Source organism: Somniosus microcephalus, chromosome 1 (genome assembly GCF_052327205.1).
Source record: "Somniosus microcephalus isolate GS21.2 chromosome 1, FLI_Smic_1.0, whole genome shotgun sequence".
NCBI classification, from domain to species: Eukaryota; Metazoa; Chordata; class Chondrichthyes; order Squaliformes; family Somniosidae; genus Somniosus; species Somniosus microcephalus.
The window spans coordinates 396,557,470-396,581,352 of NC_140987.1; the positions used below are offsets into that span (position 1 = coordinate 396,557,470).

Here is a 23,883-nt window from a genome sequence, read left to right on the forward strand (position 1 = left end):
GTGTCACTGTTAGAGTAACATAAGTGACTCATTAGTGAAAGTGGCAGCCCAACTAAAGTTACAGGAATAACAACAGAAAACGCTGGAAAAACTCAGCAGGCCAGGGCAGCATCCGTGGAGAGAGAAACAGAGTTAACGTTTCAGGTCGAAGACCTTTCGTCAGAACTGGAAAAAAGCAGGAAATGGAAAGCAGGTTTGGGGGCTGGGAAAAGGGGGAGGGGATGAAAGAACAAAAGGGAAGGTCAGTGATAGGATAGAAAGCAGGAGAGATTAAGAGACATTGAGAGATATTAAGAGATATCCAAGGCGAGGGAGGTGGTAATAGGACAGGTTAAGGAACAAAGAATGGCTCTATATGGGGTGTGAATTGCGCTGGCAGAATGAAAGACAGCTGCCATGTGGGAGGGAAGAAGAGAAAAGGGGGGCCAAACAAAAATGTGGATAAAAAAAGAAGAAAATATATATATGTGATAGGGGCCGAGGTTATGATCTGAAATTGTTGAACTCTATGTTGAGTCCAGAGGGCTGTAAAGTGCCTAATCGAAAGATGAGGTGCTGTTCCTCGAGCTTACGCTGAGCTTCCGTGGAACAATGCAAGAGGCCAAGGACGGTGAGGTCCGAGTGGGAATGGAGAGGAGAATTAAAATGACAGGCGACCGGAAGCTCGGGGTCACCCTTACGGACTGATCGGAGGTGTTCCGTAAAGCGGTCACCCAATCTGCGTTTGGTCTCCCCAATGTAAAGGAGACCACATCGTGAGCAGCAAATACAGTATACTAGATTGCAAGAAGTTCAAGTAAATCGCTGTTTCACCTGGAAGGGGTGTTTGGGGACCTGGACAGTGGGAAGGGGGGAGATATAAGGGCATGTGTTGCATCTCCTGCGCTTGCACGGGAAGGTGCCAGGCGAAGGGGGAGGGGTGCTGGGGTGGTTGAGGAGTGGACTAGGGTGTCACGGAGGGAGCGGTCCCTACGGAATGCTGCAAGGGGAGGTGAGGGGAAGATGTGTTTGGTGGTGGGATCACGTTGAAGGTGGCGGAAATGGCAGAGGATGATCCGTTGAATGTGGAGGCTGGTGGGGTGAAAGGTGAGGACAAGGGGAACCCTATCGTGGTTCCGGGAGGGAGGGGCAGGGGTGAGGGCAGAAGTGCGGAAGATAGAACGGACACGGTCGAGGGCAGTGTCAACCACAGTAGAGGGGAATCCTCAGTTAAGGAAAAAGGAAGACATGTCGGAAGCACTGGTATGGAAGGTGGCATCGTCGGAGCAGATGCGGTGGAGACGGAGAAACTGGGAGAATGGAATAGAGTCCTTACAGGAGGCGGGGTGGGAGGAAACGTTGTCCAGGTAGCTGTGGGAGTCAGTGGGCTTGTAGTGAATGTTAGTCAATAACCTATCCCCAGAGATGGAGATGGAGAAGTCGAGGAAGGGAAGGGAAGAGTCGGAGATGGACCATGTGAAGGTGAGGGAAGGGTAGAATTTGGAAGCAAAGTGAATGAAATTTTCTAGTTCAGGGCGAGAGCAGGAGACAGCACCGATGCAGTCATCAATGTACCGGAAAAAGAGATGAGGGAGGGGACCCGAGTAGGACTGGAACACATATCCCACGAAAAGGCAGGCATAGCTAGGACCCATGCAGGTACCCATAGCAACACCTTTGATTTGGAGGAAATGAGTGAAGTCAAAGGAGAAGTTGTTCAATGTGAGAACAAGTTCAGCCAGGCGGAGGAGGGTGGTGGTGGATGGGGACTGGTTGGGCCTCTGTTCAAGGAAGAAGCAGAGCACCCTCAAGCCATCCTGGTGGGGGATGGAGGTGTAGAGGGATTGTACGTCCATAGTGAAAAAGAGGCGGTTGGGGCTGGGAAACTGGAAACTGTTAAAGTGGCGGAGGGCGTCGGAAGAGTTGCGGATGTATGTGGGAAGAGACTGGACAAGGGGAGAAAAAATAGAGTCGAGATAGGAAGAGATAAATTCCGTGGGGCAAGAACAGGCTGAAATGATAGGTCTACCAGGGCAGTCCTGTTTGTGGATCGTGGGAAGGAGGTAGAAGCGGGCTGTGCGGGGTTGGGGAACTATGAGGTTGGCAGCCATGGGGGGAAGATCTCCAGAGGTGATGAAGTCAGTGACAGTCTTGGAAACGGTGGTTTGATGTTCGGTAGTGGGGTCACGGTCCAGGTGAAGGTAGGAGGAGGTGTCGGAGAGTTGGCGTTCAGCTTCCACTAGGTAGAGGTCGGTTCGCCAAACAACAACAGCACCACCCTTGTCAGCAGGTTTAATGACAATGTCGGGGTTGGATCTGAGAGAATGGAGTGCTGCAAGTTCAGAGGGAGGTAGGTTGGTGTGAGTGAGGGGGGCAGAGAAATGGAGACGGCCGATGTCACAGGACCATTAATCAACTGATGATAAGCTTCTTCTGTGAAATTGCAGTCCACCATGTGGCACTCCTTTCATTGGACTGACAGACCTCTTGGTAAAGATGAGGAAAGGGAAGTTTTCCCGATCTTCTTGCAGTAGAAATAACATTCCAAACACAAAATGAAACACAGGTAGCACACTCTACAGGCTGTAAAGAAAATGCAGTTTCTCCTCCCCCTCCATACTCTCTCTCTTCAACAACAACTTGTATTTATATAGCGCTTTTAACATAGTAAAGCTTCCCAAGGCACTTCACAGGAGCATTATCAGCACAAAATTTGACATTAAGCCACATAAGGAGATATTAGGGCAGATAGGTTTTAAGGAGCCTCTTACAGGAGGAGAGAGAGGCGGAGAGGTTTAGAGAGGGAATTTCAGTGCCTTGGGCCAAGACAGCTGAAGGCACGGCCGGCAATGGTGTACGTATTCAAACTTGCACCAAGTCCCATTCACCTAAAGCCCCTGTGCTCGCTGACCAACATTGGCTGCTGGTCCACTAACACCTCAATTTTAAAATTCTTATCCTAGTGTTCAAATCCCTCCATGGCCTCGCCCCTCCCTATCTCTGTAACCTCCTCTAGCCCTACAACCTTCCAGAGTTGCTCCAACTCTGGCCTCTTGTGCATCCCCCAATTCCTTCACCCCGCCATTGGTGGCCGTATCTTCAGCCGTCTTGGCCCTCAGCTCAAGAGTTCCCTCCCTAAAACTCTCCGCCTCTCCACCTTTCTCTTCTCCTTTATGACGCTCCTTAAAACCTACTTCTTTGACCAAACTTTTAATCACCTCTGCTAATATGTCCTTTGAATTGGCGTCAATTTTGTCTGATTACACTCCTGTGAGGTGCCTTGAGATGTTTTATTATGTTATAAATGCAAGATGTTGTTGAAAGGTACATATAGAAATACCCACCAAATACAAGCGAGAGGAGATCCAGCAGGACCAATCTCCACTTATTTTCCTGCTCTGCTACATATGTTTATGGGGAGTACAGAGGTTTACACTGGCCCCGCTGTTTCGGTTTAAACTTGTGTGAATTACTATGGCTTTACTGAATCCAAGCCAGTTGAGACTGTAATACATGCCGGTGACCACTAAGTGGCAGACCAGTACACCATTGACATTTCGTGAAGCTCTTGGCCTTTGAAACTACTGTATTTGAAGTACTTCTACTCAGAGTGACTGCATGCAGGAAAAGATTTTAAAGGCTGAGCTAATGGACAGTATTGCCAACTCTCGCGAATCCATCGCGAGAGACGCAATTTCTGAGTGAAATAAAGCATCACTCGCGATCTTGCGATGGAGCTAATAAATCTTGGGATTTTTTGGGGGATTCGTGCCGAATGCCTGATGACGTCAATACGCTGATTCGCGCATGCGTGTGAAATTTGCTACCATCATTGAAAGGTTCCTGGGAGGCAACTGAAATAACTGATTCCAATTGCCTATCCTTTCATTCCATAGCCTCAGGATTGAGTAAGGGAGACTGTTGCCTTCTCTAGGGTGCTTAGATGTTGGTTCCAGAACCCCTTAATTCACTCTATATTTTCCTTTTTTTCCAGTCTACACCAGAGAGCCATGCTGCCACCAGGAACATCATCGAGTAGACCATTGGCCTATTGAAGCAATGGTTCCATTGCCTTGACCATTCAGGAGGAGCCCTCCAGTACTCGCCGGAGCAGGTGTCCTATTTCTTCATGGTGTGCTGCATGCTCCACAATCTCCATCATGAGGGCCCAGTCGTTGTCAGCAGGGATTGCGGGACCACCTCAGGAGGAGGACAAGGGAGAGGAGGAGTCTCATTTTAGGCTGTAAAAATATTTTTGCTTAAGTCTGATTTGTCCTTGCTCATGGCCAGTTGACCACGTTCGCTTTGTTTTACCAGGTGCCCTTCTTTTTACTATAGGGACAGTCATGGCTTCCTTTTGCATTCAGATGATTTGAAAGGTATTTTTTATCCAATTCAAGCCCTCTGTCAGCTTTTGAAATCTAGCCCTCTCGAAATGTGGAGATAGCATTACATTTTTGCCAACTTTGGTTTGGCTGATCAAGTTGAATCTAATACTAACTTGTCCATTCTCATCACAGATGCTGCCTGACCTGCTGAGTGTTGCCAGTATTTTCTGTTTTTGTTTCACATTTCCAATATATGCAGTATTTTGCTTTTTGTTCACTCTTTTTCTTGCTGTTTGTCCTCAGACGTGTACAAGCAGAAAATGCATGAAAATCAGCACTGATACAGTTAGTGAGTGGAAAATTCTGCGATACCACTTTATCCACTAGATAGAGCACTCGCCAATCTTAAGCAGAGCTCGGAGAGGCGCCAATTCTAACATGGTAGCAGATTAAGTCACATTTACATGGATAGAAATTCTGATTGTCGAAGTTCACATAAGAATGCTTAATGTGCTCACATTACATTCCTGAGTGTGTTATTTATACATAGGTGTCAATCCGTTAAAAATAAATAACCTAATGCCTTTGTGAAAATAGCATGAATGTAGCAGAAGCATATTAAGCATTCATACATGGAGACTTCACTAATTGGGATTTCTACCTTACAGCGTCAGAACCAATCTGAAGCTACCGCACAACTACAATGAATAGGCACCTAAACAAGCAGGAAGTGAGGCATTTGACACCCATAAGCCACCGTGTGGCAACAGCAATGCAGGAGATGTTTGATAACCGACACTGTTCTTTATCTTCAATCACTCCGGGCAAAGCTGATATTTCAGACTAAGGTTTGTGGACAGTTAAAGTCTGTGAACTCAACCCCATCCTGACAGTCAAGTCATGCAGGTACCTTACCCGTCTTTCCTGCAGGCTTAAGTCGGGTGCAATTCTGCCGTAAATGGTGGGATTTCTGGAACAGCGGCTTTTGCCATCGATTTCCTGTCTTTTGGATACATGCTCCATTCAAAGTTGGAATGACGTATGAGGAGAGATTGTGTCGATTGGGCTTATACTCACTGGAGTTTAGAAGATTGAGAGGGGATCTCATCGAAACCTATAAAATTCTGTCAGGCCTGGACAGACTAGATGCAGGAAGGATGTTTCTGATGGCCGGGGAGTCCAGAACCAGGGGTCATAGTCTAAGGATAAGGGGTAAGCCATTTAGGACTGAAATGAGGAGGAATTTCTTCACCGAGAGTGGTGAACCTGTGGAATTCTCTACCACAGAGGGCGGTGGAGGCCAGTTCATTAAATATATTCAAGAAAGAGTTGGATATATTTCTTGAGGCTAAAGGGATCAAGGGATATGGGGAGAAGGCAGGGACAAGGTACTGAATTTGGATGATCAGCCATGATGTCATTGAATGGCGGAGCAGGCTCGAAGGGCCGAATGGCCTACTCCTGCTCCTATCTTTCTATTCTGGGCAGGGCACAACTCCTGTTCCACTGGTATTTAGTGTGTACTTTAGAAGGGGTGTAACTCTGACGAATACCCGAACTACATCATCTTTGTCCCAAATAAAACTGCCAAATCTTGGGCTCTATTCGAATTTTATAAAACCTAAAGACAAAAATTCCCATTTTCCTCACAACAGCATCTTTTCTGTGGGTCCTGGTCCTTTACCTGACACTGTCAGCAACAGTAAACAATTGCCCACAAATTCAGCTGTGCAAGCATTGATCTTCTCAGTTCCTTAATATGCAGGAATGCAGGAAAAAAAATCCAAAGGGATCTGATCAGAGAAGGGAGCTCACCTTGCTGAGGGTGAGCTGACTCGGGCAAGCCAGTGATTGTCCGCCTCCTCCTCAGTGTGCTCTTTGGGTTCATCGCGGTCTCTGTGTTGAACAAAGAGTGGCGCATGTTTGCGTGTCGCTCAAGAGTCTCCCCTGAACAAGAACAAAGGTGAAAACAAATGAATCTTCCTCAAAACCATTCATTATTACAAATGAGGTGTATCCGTCATTGGTGCCATCCCGCATTCTTCATTTTTCCCTTGATTATATCGAAGAAAATGACTGATTCTAGGGTGTGGGTACCAAAAGCCTTCCTGTACCTCCTCAAGTGGGCGTGCTTTATGTGCAGCAAATGTCAGCAGGCTATTTTTCCATGGAAGTTTGTTAATGCTTGATTAGGGACTCACTCGTTACAAAGTTCAGCCCTCTGTGCTTCAATTAAACTATCCAGTGTGGCATAGAACAGGAACGGTCTCAGCGTTGACTCCAGCCAAGACACTGGGTTGCTACAAGTAGTCTCAACACTGCTAGTCTGGGGAGGGGACAGATCAGCTGGGGTTGCCATTCCTGATCGCTAATGTGAATGGCATCATGACTGTATCAGCTGTGATGCCCTCCAAGGTTGCTCTACCTGCTGACACTTAATGTCTGGGCTCATATATGAAGAATGGTCACTTGGGTGAGGTATCAATGGGCTGCTCAAAATCATTCAACATAGGATCCTTACAGCCAAGAACAGACTTTAATCCCATCAGTCTGAACAGAGGTGGAACCTGCTCCCTTATTGCTCTCTGTGAGCCATTGTGGGAGCCTTTGTTACCATGTTTTAGGCTTTAAGATTGCTGGTTAGCTTGAAGGCTGACATGTGTGTAGAAGTGACAGTAATGTGGCATCCTGAGTTACCCAAGATTGGGTTTCTGTCCTCAGTTCATCTTGAGACGCAAGTAATTTTGGTTTCAAAATATCATCTAATTGAATATATTTCACTCTTAAAAGTTAGTGTAGTTCCATTTTTTGAAGTGGGATTACAATCAGCCTCATCTATTTATCAAAAAATTAAACCCTGAAATTCCCTGATTGACGTTGCTCCCCAGACCCTGCTAAATATTTACTGACCATTTTCCCCACTCCTTTTAAGCATTGATTGATTCTGATTCCCAGCCCCACTCTGCACAATAACAACAGAAAATGCTGGAAAAACTCAGCAAGTCAGGCAACATCCGTGGAGGGAAATTTGAGTTGACGTTTCGGGTTTGACCCTTCTTCAAAACTGGAGAGAAAAGGAACTAGATCGAAGGCAGGGCTGCGATCGGACAAAAGAATAAAAGAACCAAAAGAAGTAAAAGAGATTAGAAGCTAGACGAGATGGTAATAGGCTGTGATTAGGTGTAAAGTGTACTGGCAGGGTAAAAGATAGCTGCCAGGTGTGAGAGAGAAACAAAAGGAAAGGGGGGGGGAAGGAAAGGAGTGGAAAAATATAAGTGAAAATGAAATAGGGGCCGAGGTTATGATCTGAAATTGTTGAACTCAATATTGAGACCAGAAGGCTGCAGAGTGCCTAATCGGAAGATGAGGTGCTGTTCCTCGAGTTTACGTTGAGCTTCCGTGGAACAGTACAAGAGGCCAAGGACGGTGAGGTCCGAGTGGGAATGGAGCGGTGAATTGAAATGACAGGCGACCGGAAGCTCGGGGTCACCCTTACGGACTGAACGGAGGTGTTCCGCAAAGCGGTCACCCAATCTGCGTTTGGTCTCCCCAATGTAGAGGAGACCGCATCGTGAGCAGCGAATACAGTATACTAGATTGCGAGAAGTACAAGTAAATCGCTGTTTCACCTGGAAGGGGTGTTTGGGGCCCTGGACAGTGGGGAGGGGGGAGGTATAGGGGCAGGTGTTACATCTCCTCCGCTTGCACGGGAAGGTGCCAGGCGAAGGGGAAGGGCTGTTTGGGGTGATAGAGGAGTGCACTAGGGTGTCTCGGAGAGAGCGGTCCCTGCGGAATGCTGAAAGGGGAGGGGAGGGGAAGATACGTTTGGTGGTGGGATCACTTTGGAGGTAGCGGAAATGCCGGAGGATGATCCGTTGAATGTGGAGGCTGGTGGGGTGAAAGGTGAGGACAAGGGGAACCCTATCGTGGTTCCGGGAGGGAGGGGCAGGGGTGAGGGCAGAGGTGCGGGAGATAGAACTGACACGGTCGAGGGCGGCGTCAACCACGGTAGAGGGGAATCCTCGGTTGCGGAAAAAGGAAGACATGTCTGAAGCACTCTGCACAGATTGACACTGTCTGATCCCCCAGCCCCACTCTGCACAGATTGACACTGTCTGTTCCCCCAGCCCCACTCTGCACAGATTGAGTCTGTTCCCCCAGCACCACTCTGCACAGATTGACACTGTCTGTTCCCCCAGCCCCACTCTGCACAGATTGACACTGTTTTCCCCCAGCCCACTCTGCACAGATTGACACTGTCTATTCCCCCAGCCCACTCTGCACAGATTGACTCTGTCTGTTCCCCAGCCCCACTCTGCACTGATTGACTCTGTCTGTTCCCCCAGCCCCACTCTGCACAGATTGACAGTCTGTTCCCCCAGCCCCACTCTGCACACATTGACACTGTCTGTTCCCCCAGCCCCACTCTGCACTGATTGACTCTGTCTGTTCCCCCAGCCCCACTCTGCACTGATTGACACTGTCTGTTCCCCCACACTGTCTGTTCCCCCAGCCCCACTCTGCACAGATTGACACTGTCTTTTCCCCCAGCCCCACTCTGCACATATTGACACTGTCTGTTCCCCCACACTGTCTGTTCCCCCAGCCCCACTCTGCACAGATTGACACTGCCTGTTCCCCCAGCCCCACTCTGCACAGATTGACACTGTCTGTTCCCCCAGCCCCACTCTGCACAGATTGACACTGCCTGTTCCCCCAGCCCCACTCTGCACAGATTGACACTGTCTGTTCCCCCAGCCCACTCTGCACAGATTGACACTGTCTGTTCCCCAGCCCCACTCTGCACAGATTGACACTGCCTGTTCCCCCAGCCCCACTCTGCACAGATTGACACTGTCTGTTCCCCCAGCCCCACTCTGCACAGATTGACACTGTCTGTTCCCCCAGCCCACTCTGCACAGATTGACACTGTCTGTTCCCCCAGCCCCACTCTGCACAGATTGACTCTGTCTGTTCCCCCAGCCCCACTCTGCACAGATTGACAGTCTGTTCCCCCAGCCCACTCTGCACAGATTGACACTGTCTGTTCCCCCAGCCCCACTCTGCACTGATTGGCACTGTCTGTTCCCCAGCCCCACTCTGCACAGATTGACACTGTCTGTTCCCCCCAGCCCCACTCTGCACAGATTGACAGTCTGTTCCCCCAGCCCACTCTGCACAGATTGACACTGTCTGTTCCCCCAGCCCCACTCTGCACAGATTGACACTGTCTGTTCCCCCAGCCCCACTCTGCATAGATTGACACTGTCTGTTCCCCCAGCCCCACTCTGCACAGATTGACACAGTCTGTTCCCCAGCCCCACTCTGCACAGATTGACACTGTCTGTTCCCCCAGCCCCACTCTGCATAGATTGACACTGTCTGTTCCCCCAGCCCCACTCTGCACAGATTGACACAGTCTGTTCCCCAGCCCCACTCTGCACAGATTGACACAGTCTGTTCCCCAGCCCCACTCTGCATAGATTGACACTGTCTGTTCCCCCAGCCCCACTCTGCACAGGTTGACACTGTCTGTTCCCCCAGCCCCACTCTGCATAGATTGACACTGTCTGTTCCCCCAGCCCCACTCTGCACAGGTTGACACTGTCTGTTCCCCCAGCCCCACTCTGCACAGATTGACACAGTCTGTTCCCCCAGCCCCACTCTGCACAGATTGACACTGTCTGTTCTGTAGTGTATGTGCCTTTAAGACAGAACTACTTTTACAGCTCCTGTATACTGTAGTACCGGCAGTGACCACACCTGTATATAAGCTTTGCGCATGCCTCTGTACCCCCAGTCTTGATACTACCCTCCTCCAGTAAATACCTGTTTATTGTTAAGTTACAGCATCCGTGTGGTTATTGAATAACAGCATACCCTCAGAATCACGGATCTAACAGTGGCGACGAGTGTTGATTCGAATCTACCTGCAACTAAAAAAAAAGTCGAGGCCAAGAACACGGGCGTCGACCATGAGCAACTGCCCAGTCATCAGGCAGAGAGTGAACATCGCAGGGGAGGCTGTGGAGAGCCGGGCTTGGTTCCCCAGCCACAACGATCAGCAAGAGACTGACGACAGGTCCAGCGCAGACCCTTCCCGGGCAGCGGCGGCTGGAGCCGACCGACGGCAGAGAGAAAGCCGAGCAGCGTCGACGGGGTAAGACAGAGGGTGAAGCGCACAGGGCGCAGCCGGGGGTTGAAAACCGAGCGGCGTCGAGAGAGAAAAAGAGAGAGAGAGGGTAAAGCAACAGCCGGGTTCAAGGCTGAGCGGCGTCGAGAAAAAAAAATTAAAAAGAAGAATGCGCAGAGCACAGCCAGGGCTCACGGGCTGAACAGGGTCCGCGGGGAGAAGAAGGGAGAGCGCGGGAGATGCCATTGAGCCGCGGAGAAGGAAGAGCGCGGGAGACGCCATTTTTAGAAGCCGCAGCGGAGAAGAAGGGCGAGCGCGGGAAGGAAGGAAAGCGCGGGAGACGCCATTTTGTGCCAGCGGAGAAGAAGGGGAAGCGTGGGAGACACCATTTTTGACAGTTAAATCACACCCAGGGATGCTGAAGAGTGGCAGTATCTCTACGTTCGACAATGAAGTCGAAGATTGGGCGACATATGTGGAACGTATTGAGGTGTACTGCAGGGCGAATGAAGTGCCAGATGCTAGTAAAGCACTGGTTTTGTTAAATTCCATGGGTGCAAAAACTTATGGGTTACTGCGAAATCTAATAACCACAGAGAAGCCGGTGAACAAGAATTTCGAAAGCATAGTAGAAATCCTACAGGACCACTTAAACCCCACACCACTGCTGATAGCAGAATGATTTAAGTTCCATAAAAGGAACCAACACAAAGACGAAAGCAATGCTGAGTACCTAATGGAACTGCGCAAGCTATCGAAACACTGCCAGTTTGGAGCGGGACTAGCAGATACGTTAAGGGACAAGTTTGCATGTGGGCTACAAAGTGAAGGAACCCAGAAATGGCTTCTATCAGAAAAGGATCTTACGCTGGACAAGGCTTTCAGTATGGCAGTATCACACGAAGCAGCCGCAAGGGGCGCTGCAGAGATACAATGGAGACCGCAAGAATATGGCACCAATGAAATGTCCTATGGAACAGGGAAGTGCTATCGCTGCGGCAGAACAACACATGACCAGAAGGATTGTTGGTTCAAGGACCAAGTGTGCAGACAGTGTGGAAAAGCAGGACACATAGCAAGAGTCTGCAGGTCTGGGAAGAAAACCAACAGTAAGAAATCTCCACAGGAGAAGTACAAAAAGGTACACCAGGTGATGGACAGTGGTTCAGATGAACAGAAAAGTGACACAGACTCCGGAAGCAAGGAGCTGGGTTGTCTGAAACTACATAAGGTAACCGAAATGGAGGATCACCAGACTATCTGGGTTACACTCAAGATAGACGGAGTCCAAGTGAAAATGGAATTGGACACAGGATCAGCCCCAACAGTCATAAACCAAAGGGACTACAAGCGGCTATTTTCACATATACCCTTGAAAGCTACAGAGATTGTCTTGATGACGTATATGGGGCAAAAAGTCTACCCCAAAGGAAAAATAAGGGTGAAAGTGATATATAAAGGCCAGGAAATACCTAAAATGGATATATATGTATTGCCAGATGGAGGACCACCACTGCTAGGACGTGAATGGATCCGGAAGATACAATTAGATTGGCATTCCATACAGGCACTGAAGGTTGAGGCCAAAAAGGATGACGACGTCACACCTGGACGACTGTCAAAAATGTTAACTGACGCAAAAGAAGTGTTCCAGGAGGGACTAAGAACACTAAAAGGCATAACAGCAACGATTAAAATAGAGGAAAATGCAAGCCCAAAGTTTCTTAAGGCCAGACCAGTGCCTTATGCGATCAGACCAGCTGTTGAAGCAGAGCTGGAAGGGTTGGAACATTCAGGAGTACTGTCCAAAGTGGACTGGAGCAAGTGGGCTACACCCATCGTTCCTGTAATGAAGAGGTCGTTGAGTAATATGCCTGGGGAACCAAAGAAGGTCCGCATCTGTGGGGATTTTAAGGTGACAGTGAACCCAGTCCTTCACACGGTACAATATCCGCTTCCACGAATTGAGGATATTTTCGCCTCGCTATCTGGAGGTAAACGCTTCACCAAAATTGATCTAGCCCAGGCGTGCTTGCAAATGGAGGTAGAAGAAGCTTCGAAACAATACCTTACGATTAACACTCATAAAGGTCTCTATCAATACAACCGGCTGGTGTTCGGAGTAGCCTCGGCTCCGGCTATCTGGCAAAGGGCAATGGATCAGGTCCTGCAAGGGATTCCAGGGACCCAGTGTTATTTGGATGACATCTTGGTCACGGGCGAAAATGACAGTGATCACCTCGCCAACTTGGAGAAGGTGCTCACCAGATTAAAGGAGTATGGGCTACGAGCTAATCGCCACAAGTGCGAGTTTTTCCAGAAACAGATCTCGTATCGTGGCCATGTCATCGATGAAGAGGGGTTACATAAGTCCCCTGAAAAGATTGAGGCAGTAGTCAAGGCTCCAGCACCGGAAAATGTGTCACAACTGAGGTCGTTCCTCGGGCTGGTAAACTACTACCACAAGTTCTTACCAAATTTGTCCACGGTATTACACCCACTGAACACCCTACTGCAAACAGGGGTACCATGGAAGTGGGATGACGAACGTAGACGAGCTTTCCAGAAGTGTAAAGAATTGATCACATCAAAAGAGGGGTTGGCCCATTTCAACCCAGCACTACCAATTCGTTTGGCATGTGATGCATCACCCTATGGTATTGGAGCGGTGCTGTCGCACAAATTCCCAGACGGGTTGGAGAGGCCAGTAGCCTTTGCGTCTCGGTCACTAACCTCAGCCAAGCGCAACTACGCCCAGATTGACAGGGAGGCCCTCAGCCTAGTATGGGGAGTAAAAATATTCAACCACTATCTGCATGGGCAGAAGTTCACCTTGCTGACTGACCACCAACCACTTGTCTCCATCTTTAATCCTAAGAAGTGCGTTCCAGTGATGACTGCACAACGGTTACAAAGATGGTCCCTGTTTCTAGGGGTGAATCAATATGAAATAGAATATAAAGGCACAAAACAGCATGGGAACGCTGATGGGCTATCACGCCTGCCACTGCCTACTGTGGAGGAAGCACCAGCAGTGGACCCTATCGAGATATTTTATTCGTCAATAATTGAACGATTGCCAGTAACGAACGCGGATATAGAGAAGGAGACCCGCAATGATCCGACGCTGTCTCGGGTATATGAATTGACGGTGAGGGGATGGCCAACACATGGCGACTCACTCTTGCCAGCATTGTCATCCAGAAGAGAACAGCTGCCAGTATGCCAGGGGACAGTGATGTGTGGATCCAGAGTGGTGATTCCACCCAAGTTAAGGGAGAGAGTGCTCAATGAGCTTCATGAAGGTCATCTGGGGGGAGTGAAAATGAAAAGCCTTGCTAGGGCTTATGTGTGGTGGCCGGGAATCGATCAACAAATCAAAGATCTAACTAAGAGCTGCTTAGGATGCCAGAAGGTCCAAAATGCACCACCACATGCCCCTCTACACCCATGGGAGTGGCCCTCCTCTCCATGGCAACGGGTACATATTGATTTTGCTGGTCCATTCATGGGCTCAATGTTCTTAATAGCAGTGGATGCTCATTCGAAGTGGCCTGAGGTGATATAAATGTCTTCAACCACTACAGAGAAAACGATTGCAGTCCTACGGACCATATTTGCCAGAAACGGTTTGCCAGAGCAGATTTGCTCTGATAATGGACCACAGTTTGTGTCCGAAGAGTTTCAAAAATTTATGAGAAGGAATGGGGTAAGGCATTACACATCCGCCCCGTATAATCCAGCCACAAATGGATTGGCTGCGAGGTTCGTACAAACCTTTAAGAAGGCGATAAAGGCCATGTGCGACGATGAAATTCCACTACAGCATAAGATGGACAATTTCTTATTAGCCTACCGAAACGCGACACATGCAGTTACCAACCAGACCCCGGCCATGATGTTCTTTAACCGAAGGTTGAGATCTCGTCTGGACTTGCTCAGACCAAATGTGCGAAGAAATGTTGAGGACAAACAATTCCAGCACATCAATGAGAAGCCGACAAGGAGCTTCAATGTAGGCCAACCATTCTTGGCCCGTGACTATCGAACAGAGAAATGGCAGGCCGGAACGATATGCACAAGGCAGGGGCCATTAATGTACACAGTGGATGTCGGGGAGGACATTGTGAGACGCCACGTCGATCAGATCTTAGCGTCACAGAAATGCGTCAACCCCATGTCTCGAGTACCTGGGGATGAACCCGACATACCGGTAGCATCTACCTCAGAACCAGTAGCAGTGGAACCCGATGAACTACCCGATGAAAAGGGGTCAGAATCGCCTCTGCACCAAGAACAAGAACCTCAGGAAAGGCGCTATCCCGAAAGGGTCAGGAAGCCGCCCCAAAGACTGAATCTATAAATGGACCATTGTTGTTTAATGTACATGTTGAAGTGTTAATTGTTATTTGAATATTAAGGGTACTACTAATCTAAAAGGGGAGGAATTGTAGTGTATGTGCCTTTAAGACAGAACTACTTTTACAGCTCCTGTATACTGTAGTACCGGCAGTGACCACACCTGTATATAAGCTTTGCGCATGCCTCTGTACCCCCAGTCTTGATACTACCCTCCTCCAGTAAATACCTGTTTATTGTTAAGTTACAGCATCCGTGTGGTTATTGAATAATAGCATACCCTCAGAATCACGGATCTAACATGTTCCCCAGCCCCACTCTGCACAGATTGACACTGTCTGTTCCCCCAGCCCCACTCTGCACAGATTGACACTGTCTGATCCCCCAGTCCACTCTGCACAGATTGAAACTGTCTGTTCCCCCAGCCCCACCCTGCACAGATTGACACTGTCTGTTCCCCCAGCCCACTCTGCACAGATTGACACTGTCTGTTCCCCCAGCCCCACTCTGCACAGATTGACACTGTCTGTTCCCCCAGCCCCACTCTGCACAGAATGACACTGTCTGTTCCCCCAGCCCCACTCTGCACAGATTGACACTGTCTCTTCCCCCAGCCTCACTCTGCACAGATTGACTCTGTCTGTTCCCCAGCCCCACTCTGCACAGATTGACACTGTCTGTTCCCCAGCCCCACTCTGCACAGATTGACACTGTCTGTTCCCCCAGCCCCACTCTGCACAGATTGACACTGTCTGTTCCCCCAGCCCCACCCTGCACAGATTGACACAGTCTGTTCCCCAGCCCCACTCTGCACAGATTGACAGTCTGTTCCCCCAGCCCCACTCTGCACAGATTGACACTGTCTGTTCCCCAGCCCCACTCTGCACAGATTGACACTGTCTGTTCCCCAGCCCCACTCTGCACAGATTGACACTGTCTGTTCCCCAGCCCCACTCTGCACAGATTGACACTGTCTGTTCCCCAGCCCCACTCTGCACAGATTGACACTGTCTGTTCCCCCAGCCCCACTCTGCACAGATTGACACTGTCTGTTCCCCCAGCCCCACTCTGCACAGATTGACTCTGTCTGTTCCCCCAGCCCCACTCTGCACAGATTGACAGTCTGTTCCCCCAGCCCCACTCTGCACAGATTGACACTGTCTGTTCCCCAGCCCCACTCTGCACAGATTGAAACTGTCTGTTCCCCAGCCCCACTCTGCACAGATTGACACTGTCTGTTCCCCAGCCCCACTCTGCACAGATTGACTCTGTCTGTTCCCCCAGCCCCACTCTGCACAGATTGACACTGTCTGTTCCCCAGCCCCACTCTGCACAGATTGACACTGTCTGTTCCCCCAGCCCACTCTGCACAGATTGACACTGTCTGTTCCCCCAGCCCCACTCTGCACAGATTGACACTGTCTGTTCCCCCAGCCCCACTCTGCACAGATTGACAGTCTGTTCCCCCAGCCCCACTCTGCACAGATTGACAGTCTGTTCCCCCAGCCCCACTCTGCACAGATTGACACTGTCTGTTCCCCAGCCCCACTCTGCACAGATTGACACTGTCTGTTCCCCCAGCCCACTCTGCACAGATTGAAACTGTCTGTTCCCCAGCCCCACTCTGCACAGATTGACACTGTCTGTTCCCCCAGCCCACTCTGCACAGATTGACACTGTCTGTTCCCCAGCCCCACTCTGCACAGATTGACACTGTCTGTTCCCCCAGCCCCACTCTGCACAGATTGAAACTGTCTGTTCCCCAGCCCCACTCTGCACAGATTGACACTGTCTGTTCCCCAGCCCCACTCTGCACAGATTGACACTGTCTGTTCCCCCAGCCCCACTCTGCACAGATTGACTCTGTCTGTTCCCCAGTCTACTCTGCACAGATTGACACTGTCTGTTCCCCAGCCCCACTCTGCACAGATTGACACTGTCTGTTCCCCAGCCCCACTCTGCACAGATTGACACTGTCTGTTCCCCAGCCCACTCTGCACTGACTGATCTTGTCCCCAGCCACAATTGCACTGATCAACCCTGCTGCTCAGCACCATTTTGCACTGATTCCCCACCCACCCAACAGTGTGTGACATATGTAAAAGGGAATGCATCATACCAGTCACATTGATGGGTACAAGATCCGCCTGAACAGCCGGTGTCTGATGCCACCTCTTTTCCTCTGGTGTTGATGGTGGTACTGCCTGAATCCACTTGGGTGGTTTATCCGGTGTTGTTGGGGAGTTCAGAAATAGTTCTCGCGGTCTTACACCAACGGTGGTCGTCTCATCCTCACTATTAGATCTTGTGCTTGGCTAACCCACCGAAACATACAAACCAGAGAAAAAAATGATCTTCAATAAATGTTATTAAATTTCAGCACTGGTTTCAAACAATTTCCAGTGTTTGATGAAAAGGTTTCAAAACACTTTGCCAGGGTGGATCGGGCAGCTTTTTAATGAGTTGGGTAAATACTTTTATCCAGACTCAAACTGGATGGTGTGGGGCATTTAATAAACTGCTGTGCCCGTGTCCAAGTCAGATACAGTCACTCATAGTCTAAAAAGCAAAAAGACTCGAGCACATGTTCGGAAAAGGGCTCGAGCGGCAGACATAAAGTGGGCAAAGAACAAAAGAGTGTACACGAAGTGTGAAAAGGACTCGAATGTGTACATGAAGCATGAAAAGGGGTTCAGTGTGTGCAGATAAAGAGTGAAAAGAGCTCAAGTGTGTACATTAACTGTTAAAAGGGCTCGAGTGTGTGCATGAAACAGAAAAATGGCTCAAGTGCATTCGTTTGAAACAGGAAATGGGGCACATATAAATTGGGAAAATGTATGAAATGTGTGTGAAATGTGCAAGTGCCTTGAACACGAATGCATGAAACAGGGAATGGGTTCCAGTGTGTCTGTGTACACAGCCTTCCATTAAAATACAGTAATCAGAACAGTAGTATTGCTGTCCAGTTTTGAAACCAGATTTTCGGATTCAATACTGGATGGGTGGTCACCCGAACTCTGATGTCGTCTATGTTAACTCTGCACTGAATGAGAAGGAAAATTGGGTCCAGACAGTGACTGTCACCAGACATACTGTGCGGGCATCACCACACCGATCCTGTCCTCACCCAATATCCAGCCAAACATAGTACCCAGCAACAGTCATTCGTGTACACTCTTTTGTTCTGTGCCCTTTTCCAAACATGTGCTTGAGTCCATTTGCTTTTTAGACCAGGAGTGATTGTATCTGACTTGGACACGGGCACAGCAGTTTGTTAAATGCCCCACACCATCCAGTTTGGGTGTGAATAAAAGTATTTACCCAACTCATTACAGTACAAGGCTGCCTGGTCCACCCTGGCAAAGTGTTTTGAAAACTTTTCATCAAACACTGGAAATTGTTTGAAACCAGCAATCAGATATAAGGAACATTGGCTGACATTTTTTTACACTCCAGATCCCAAAGATGCTGATGGCAATTGTAGTTACACAACTGCGATGGCAGCTGTGGTCAGCTACATCAGCACAGACTTTATATTGACCTCTTAAGTAAGGTGGTGACTGACTCCAACCAGCACCTTAGGCTCTGGAAGCAGGTTACTGCCTGACCTCAGGGCCAGTGATAAAACCTCTTCGATGACCAGTGGAGATCAGATTAAGAGGAACATTAGAGGGCTAAAAAGAAACAAGGTCAGCAATCTCTGCTACATTGCCTCACTAAAGATTTCTAATTCCATTGCTTTTTAGAGTAAAATTGAATATAACTTCATTACACACAAATTTATGGTTTTGCCATGAATAGCAAATTGCAAAATTATATCCCCAATATAATCTGATGTACATTGAAATAAGCACCCATCATATACAGAGACAAACACCCATCATACACACTGAGACTAGCACCCATCATATACACTGAGACAAGCACCCATCATATACACTGGGACAAGCATGCATCATATACACTGAGACAATCACCCATCATATGCACTGAGACAATCACACATCATATACACTGAGACAAAAAAACCATCATATACACTGAGACAATCACCCATCATATACACTGAGACAATCAACCATCATATACACTGGGATAATCACCCATCATATGCACTGAGACAATCAACCATCATATACACTGAGACAAGCACACATCATATACTCTGAGACAATCACCCATGATATACACTGAGACAAGCACCCATCAGATACACAGATAATCACCCATCATATACATTGAGACAAGCACCCATAATATACACTGAGATAACCACCCATCATATACAGAGACAATCGCCCATCATATATACTAAGACAAGCACCCATCATATACACTGAGACAAGCACCCATCATATACACTGAGACAAGCACCCATCACACACACTGAGACAATCAGCCATCACATACACTGAGACAAGCACCCATCATATACACTGGGACAAGCATGCATCATATACACTGAGACAATCACCCATCATATACACTGAGACAATCACCCATCATATACACTGAGACAAAATACCCATCATATACACTGAGACAATCACCCATCATATACACTGAGACAAGCACGCATCATATACACTGGGATAATCACCCATCATATACACTGAGGCAAGCACCCATCATATACACTGGGATAATCACCCATCATATACACTGAGACAAGCACCCATCATATACACTGGGATAATCACCCATCATATACACTGAGACAAGCACCCATCATATACATTGAGATAATCACCCATCATATACACTGTGACAATCACCCATCATATACAGAGACAGACACCCATCGTAAACACTGAGACAATCACTCATCATATACACTGACAATCACCCATCACATACACTGAGACAATCACCCATCATATACACTGAGACAATCACCCATCATATACACTGAGACAAAAACCCATCATATACACTGAGACTAGCACCCATCATATACAGTGAGACAAGCACCCATCATATACACAGAGGCAATCACCCATCATATACACTGAGACAAGCACCCATCATATACACTGAGACAAACACCCATCATATACAGAGACAAGCACCCATCATATACACTGAGACAATCACCCATCATATACTCTGAGACAATCACCCATGACATACACTGAGACAAGCACCCATCATATACACTGAGACAAGCACCCATCAGATACACTGAGACAATCAGCCTTCACATACACTGAGACAATCACCCATCATATACACTGTGACAATCACTCATCATATCCCCATCCTCAATGATGGTGGAGCCCAGCACGTGAGTGCAAACGACAAGGATGAAGCATTTGCAACTATCTTCAGCCAGAAGTGCCGAGTGGATGATCCATCTCAGCCTCCTCCTGAGGTCCCCAGCATCACAGATGCCAGTCTTCAGCCCATTCAATTCACTCCACGTGATGTCAAGAAACGGCTGAAGACACTGGATACTGCAAAGGCTATGGGCCCTGACAACATTCCGGCAATAGTACTGAAGACTTGTGCTCCAGAGCTAGCTGCGCCCCTAGCCAAGCTGTTCCAGTACAGCTACAACACTGGCATCTACCCGGCAATGTGGAAAATTGCCCAAGTATGTCCTGTCTACAAAAAGCAGGACAAATCCGACCCGGCCAATTACCGTCCCATCAGTCTACTCTCAATCATCAGCAAAGTGGTGGAAGGTGTCGTCGACAGTGCTATCAAGCGGCACTTACTCAGCAATAACCTGCTAACTGACGCCCAGTTTGGGTTCCGCCAGGGCCACTCAGCTCCTGACCTCATTACAGCCTTGGTCCAAACATGGACAAAAGAGCTGAACTCAAGAGGTGAGGTGAGAGTGACTGCCCTTGACATCAAGGCAGCATTTGATCGAGTGTGGCATCAAGGAGCCCTAGCAAAACTGAAGTCAATGGGAATCAAGGGGAAAACTCTCCATTGGTTGGAATCATACCTAGCACAAAGGAAGTTGGCTGTGGTTGTTGGAGGTCATTCATCTCAATCACATGACATCACTGCAGGAGTTCCTCAGGGCAGTGTCCTAGGCCCAACCACCTTCAGCTGTTTCATCAATGACCTTCCCTCCATCATAAGGTCAGAAGTGGGGATGTTCGCTGATGATTGCACACTGTTCAGCACCATTCGAGACTCGTCAGATACTGACGCAGTCCGTGTCCATATGCAGCAAGACCTGGACAACATTCAGACTTGGGCTGACAAGTGGCAAGTAACATTCGCACCACACAAGTGCCAGGCAATGACCATCTCCAACAAGCGAGACTCTAACCATCTCCCCTTGACATTCAATGGCATTACCATCGCTGAATCCCCCACTATCAACATCCTGGGGGTTACCATTGATCAGAAACTGAACTGGACCAGCCATATAAATACTGTGGCTACAAGAGCAGGCCAGAGGCTGGGAATTCTGCGGCGAGTGTCTCACCTCCTGACTTCCCAAAGCCTTTCCACCATCTACAAGGCACAAGTGAGGAGTGTGATAGAATACTCTCCACTTGCCTGGATGAGTGCAGCTCCAACAACACTCAAGAAGCTCGACACCATCCAGGATAAAGCAGCCCGCTTGATTGGCACTCCATCCACCACCTTCAACATTCACTCCCTCCACCACCGGCGCACTGTGGCTGCAGTGTGTACCATCTACAAGATGCACTGCAGCAACTCTCCAAAGCTCCTTCAACAGCACCTTCCAAACCCGCGACCTCTACCACTTAGAAGGACAAGGGCAGCAGACGCATGGGAACATCGCCACCTACAAGTTCCCCTCCAACCACACACCATCCTGACTTGGAGCGGTATCGCCGTACCTTCACTATCGCTGGGCCAAAATCCCGGAACTCCCTTCCTAACAGCATTGTGGGTGCACCTACACCATATGGACTGCAGCGGTTCAAGAAGGCGGCTCACCACCATCTTCTCAAGGGCAATTAGGGATGGGCACTAAATGCAGGCCTAGCCAGCCAGCGACGCCCACATCCCATCAATGAATAAAAAAATTTTTTTTTAAATCACCCATCACATACACTGAGACAATCACCCATCATATACTCTGAGACAATCACCCATGATATACACTGAGACAAGCAGCCATCAGATACACAGATAATCACCCATCATATACACTGAGACAAGCACCCATCATATACACTGAGATAGTCACCCATCATATACACTGAGACAATCACCCATCATATACACTGAGACAAGCACCCATCATATACAGAGACAATCGCCCATCATATACACTGAGACAAGCACCCTTCATATACACTGAGACAAGCACTCATCATATACACTGAGACAATCGCCCATCATATACACTGAGACAAGCACCCATCACATACACTGAGACAATCAGCCATCAAATACACTGAGACAAGCACCCATCATATACACTGGGACAAGCATGCATCATATACACTGATACAATCACTCATCATATACACTGACAATCACCCATCATATACACTGAGACAATCATCCATCATATACACTGAGACAATCACCCATCATATACACTGAGACAAGCACCCATCATATACTCTGAGACAATCACCCATGATATACACTGGGACAAGAACGCATCATATACACTGAGATAAGCACCCATCATATACACTGGGATATTCACCCATCATATACACTGATACAATCACCCATCATATACACAGAGACAAGCACCCATCATATACTCTGAGACAATCACCCATGATATACACTGAGACAAGCAGCCATCAGATACACAGAAAATCGCCCATCATATACACTGAGACAAGCACCCATCATATACACTGAGATAATCACCCATCATATACAGTGAGACAATCACCCATCATATACACTGAGACAAGCACCCATCATATACTCTGAGACAATCACCCATGATATACACTGGGACAAGAACGCATCATATACACTGAGATAAGCACCCATCATATACACTGGGATATTCACCCATCATATACACTGATACAATCACCCATCATATACACAGAGACAAGCACCCATCATATACTCTGAGACAATCACCCATGATATACACTGAGACAAGCAGCCATCAGATACACAGAAAATCGCCCATCATATACACTGAGACAAGCACCCATCATATACACTGAGATAATCACCCATCATATACAGTGAGACAATCACCCATCATATACACTGAGACAAGCACCCATCATATACAGAGACAATCGCCCATCATATACACTGAGACAAGCACCCATCATATACACTGAGACAATCGTCCATCATATACACTGAGACAAGCACCCATCATATACACTGAGACAATCAGCCATCACATACAATGAGACAAGCACCCATCATACACAATGAGACAGTCACCCAGCATATACACTGGGACAAGAATGCATCATATACACGGAGACAAGCACCCATCATATACACTGGGATAATCACCCATCATATACACTGAGACAAGCACCCATCATATACAGAGACAAGCACCCATCATATACACTGAGACAAGCACCCATCATATTAACTGAGATAATCACCCATCATATACACTGAGACAAACACCCATCATATACAGAGACAAGCACCCATCATATACAGAGACCAGCACCCATCATATACAGAGACAAGCACCCATCATATACACAGAGACTAGCACCCATCATATACACTGAGACAATCACCCATCATATACACTGAGACAATTACCCATCATATACAGAGACAATCGCCCATCATATACACTGAGACAAGCACCCACTATATACACTGAGACAAGCACCCATCATATACACTGAGACAATCACCCATCATATACACTGAGACAAATGTATAAATACAGATGTACAAAGATAAAGGTAAAGTAGTAAAGGGGGTAAAAGCAGGAATAAACTGTCACAAAACATATTTAAAAGTTCCTTATCTGAATGCACGCAGCTTTCATAACAAAATAGATGAGTTGACGGTAAAAATAACTACACATGGGTATGATCTGGTGGCCATTACAGGAACATGGCTGCAAGGTGACCATGACTGGGAACTAAACATCCAGGGGTATTTGGCAATTAGGAAGGACAGACA

At 48.0% G+C, this 23,883-nt stretch overlaps 1 protein-coding gene across 1 annotated transcript in view; it reads right to left on the reverse strand.

Annotated features, from left to right (window-relative positions):
* The window catches only part of nhsl2 (NHS-like 2), a 140,573-nt gene that overhangs the window by 46,669 nt on the left and 70,021 nt on the right, over positions 1 to 23,883 (reverse strand). Inside the window, exons 3-4 of the mRNA XM_085992101.1 lie at positions 16,919 to 17,114; positions 6,123 to 6,254 (exon numbers count right to left, since the gene is read on the reverse strand). Of these exons, the coding sequence (XP_085848227.1) occupies positions 6,123 to 6,254; positions 16,919 to 17,114 (328 nt within the window). The remainder of the gene's footprint in view (positions 1 to 6,122; positions 6,255 to 16,918; positions 17,115 to 23,883) is intronic.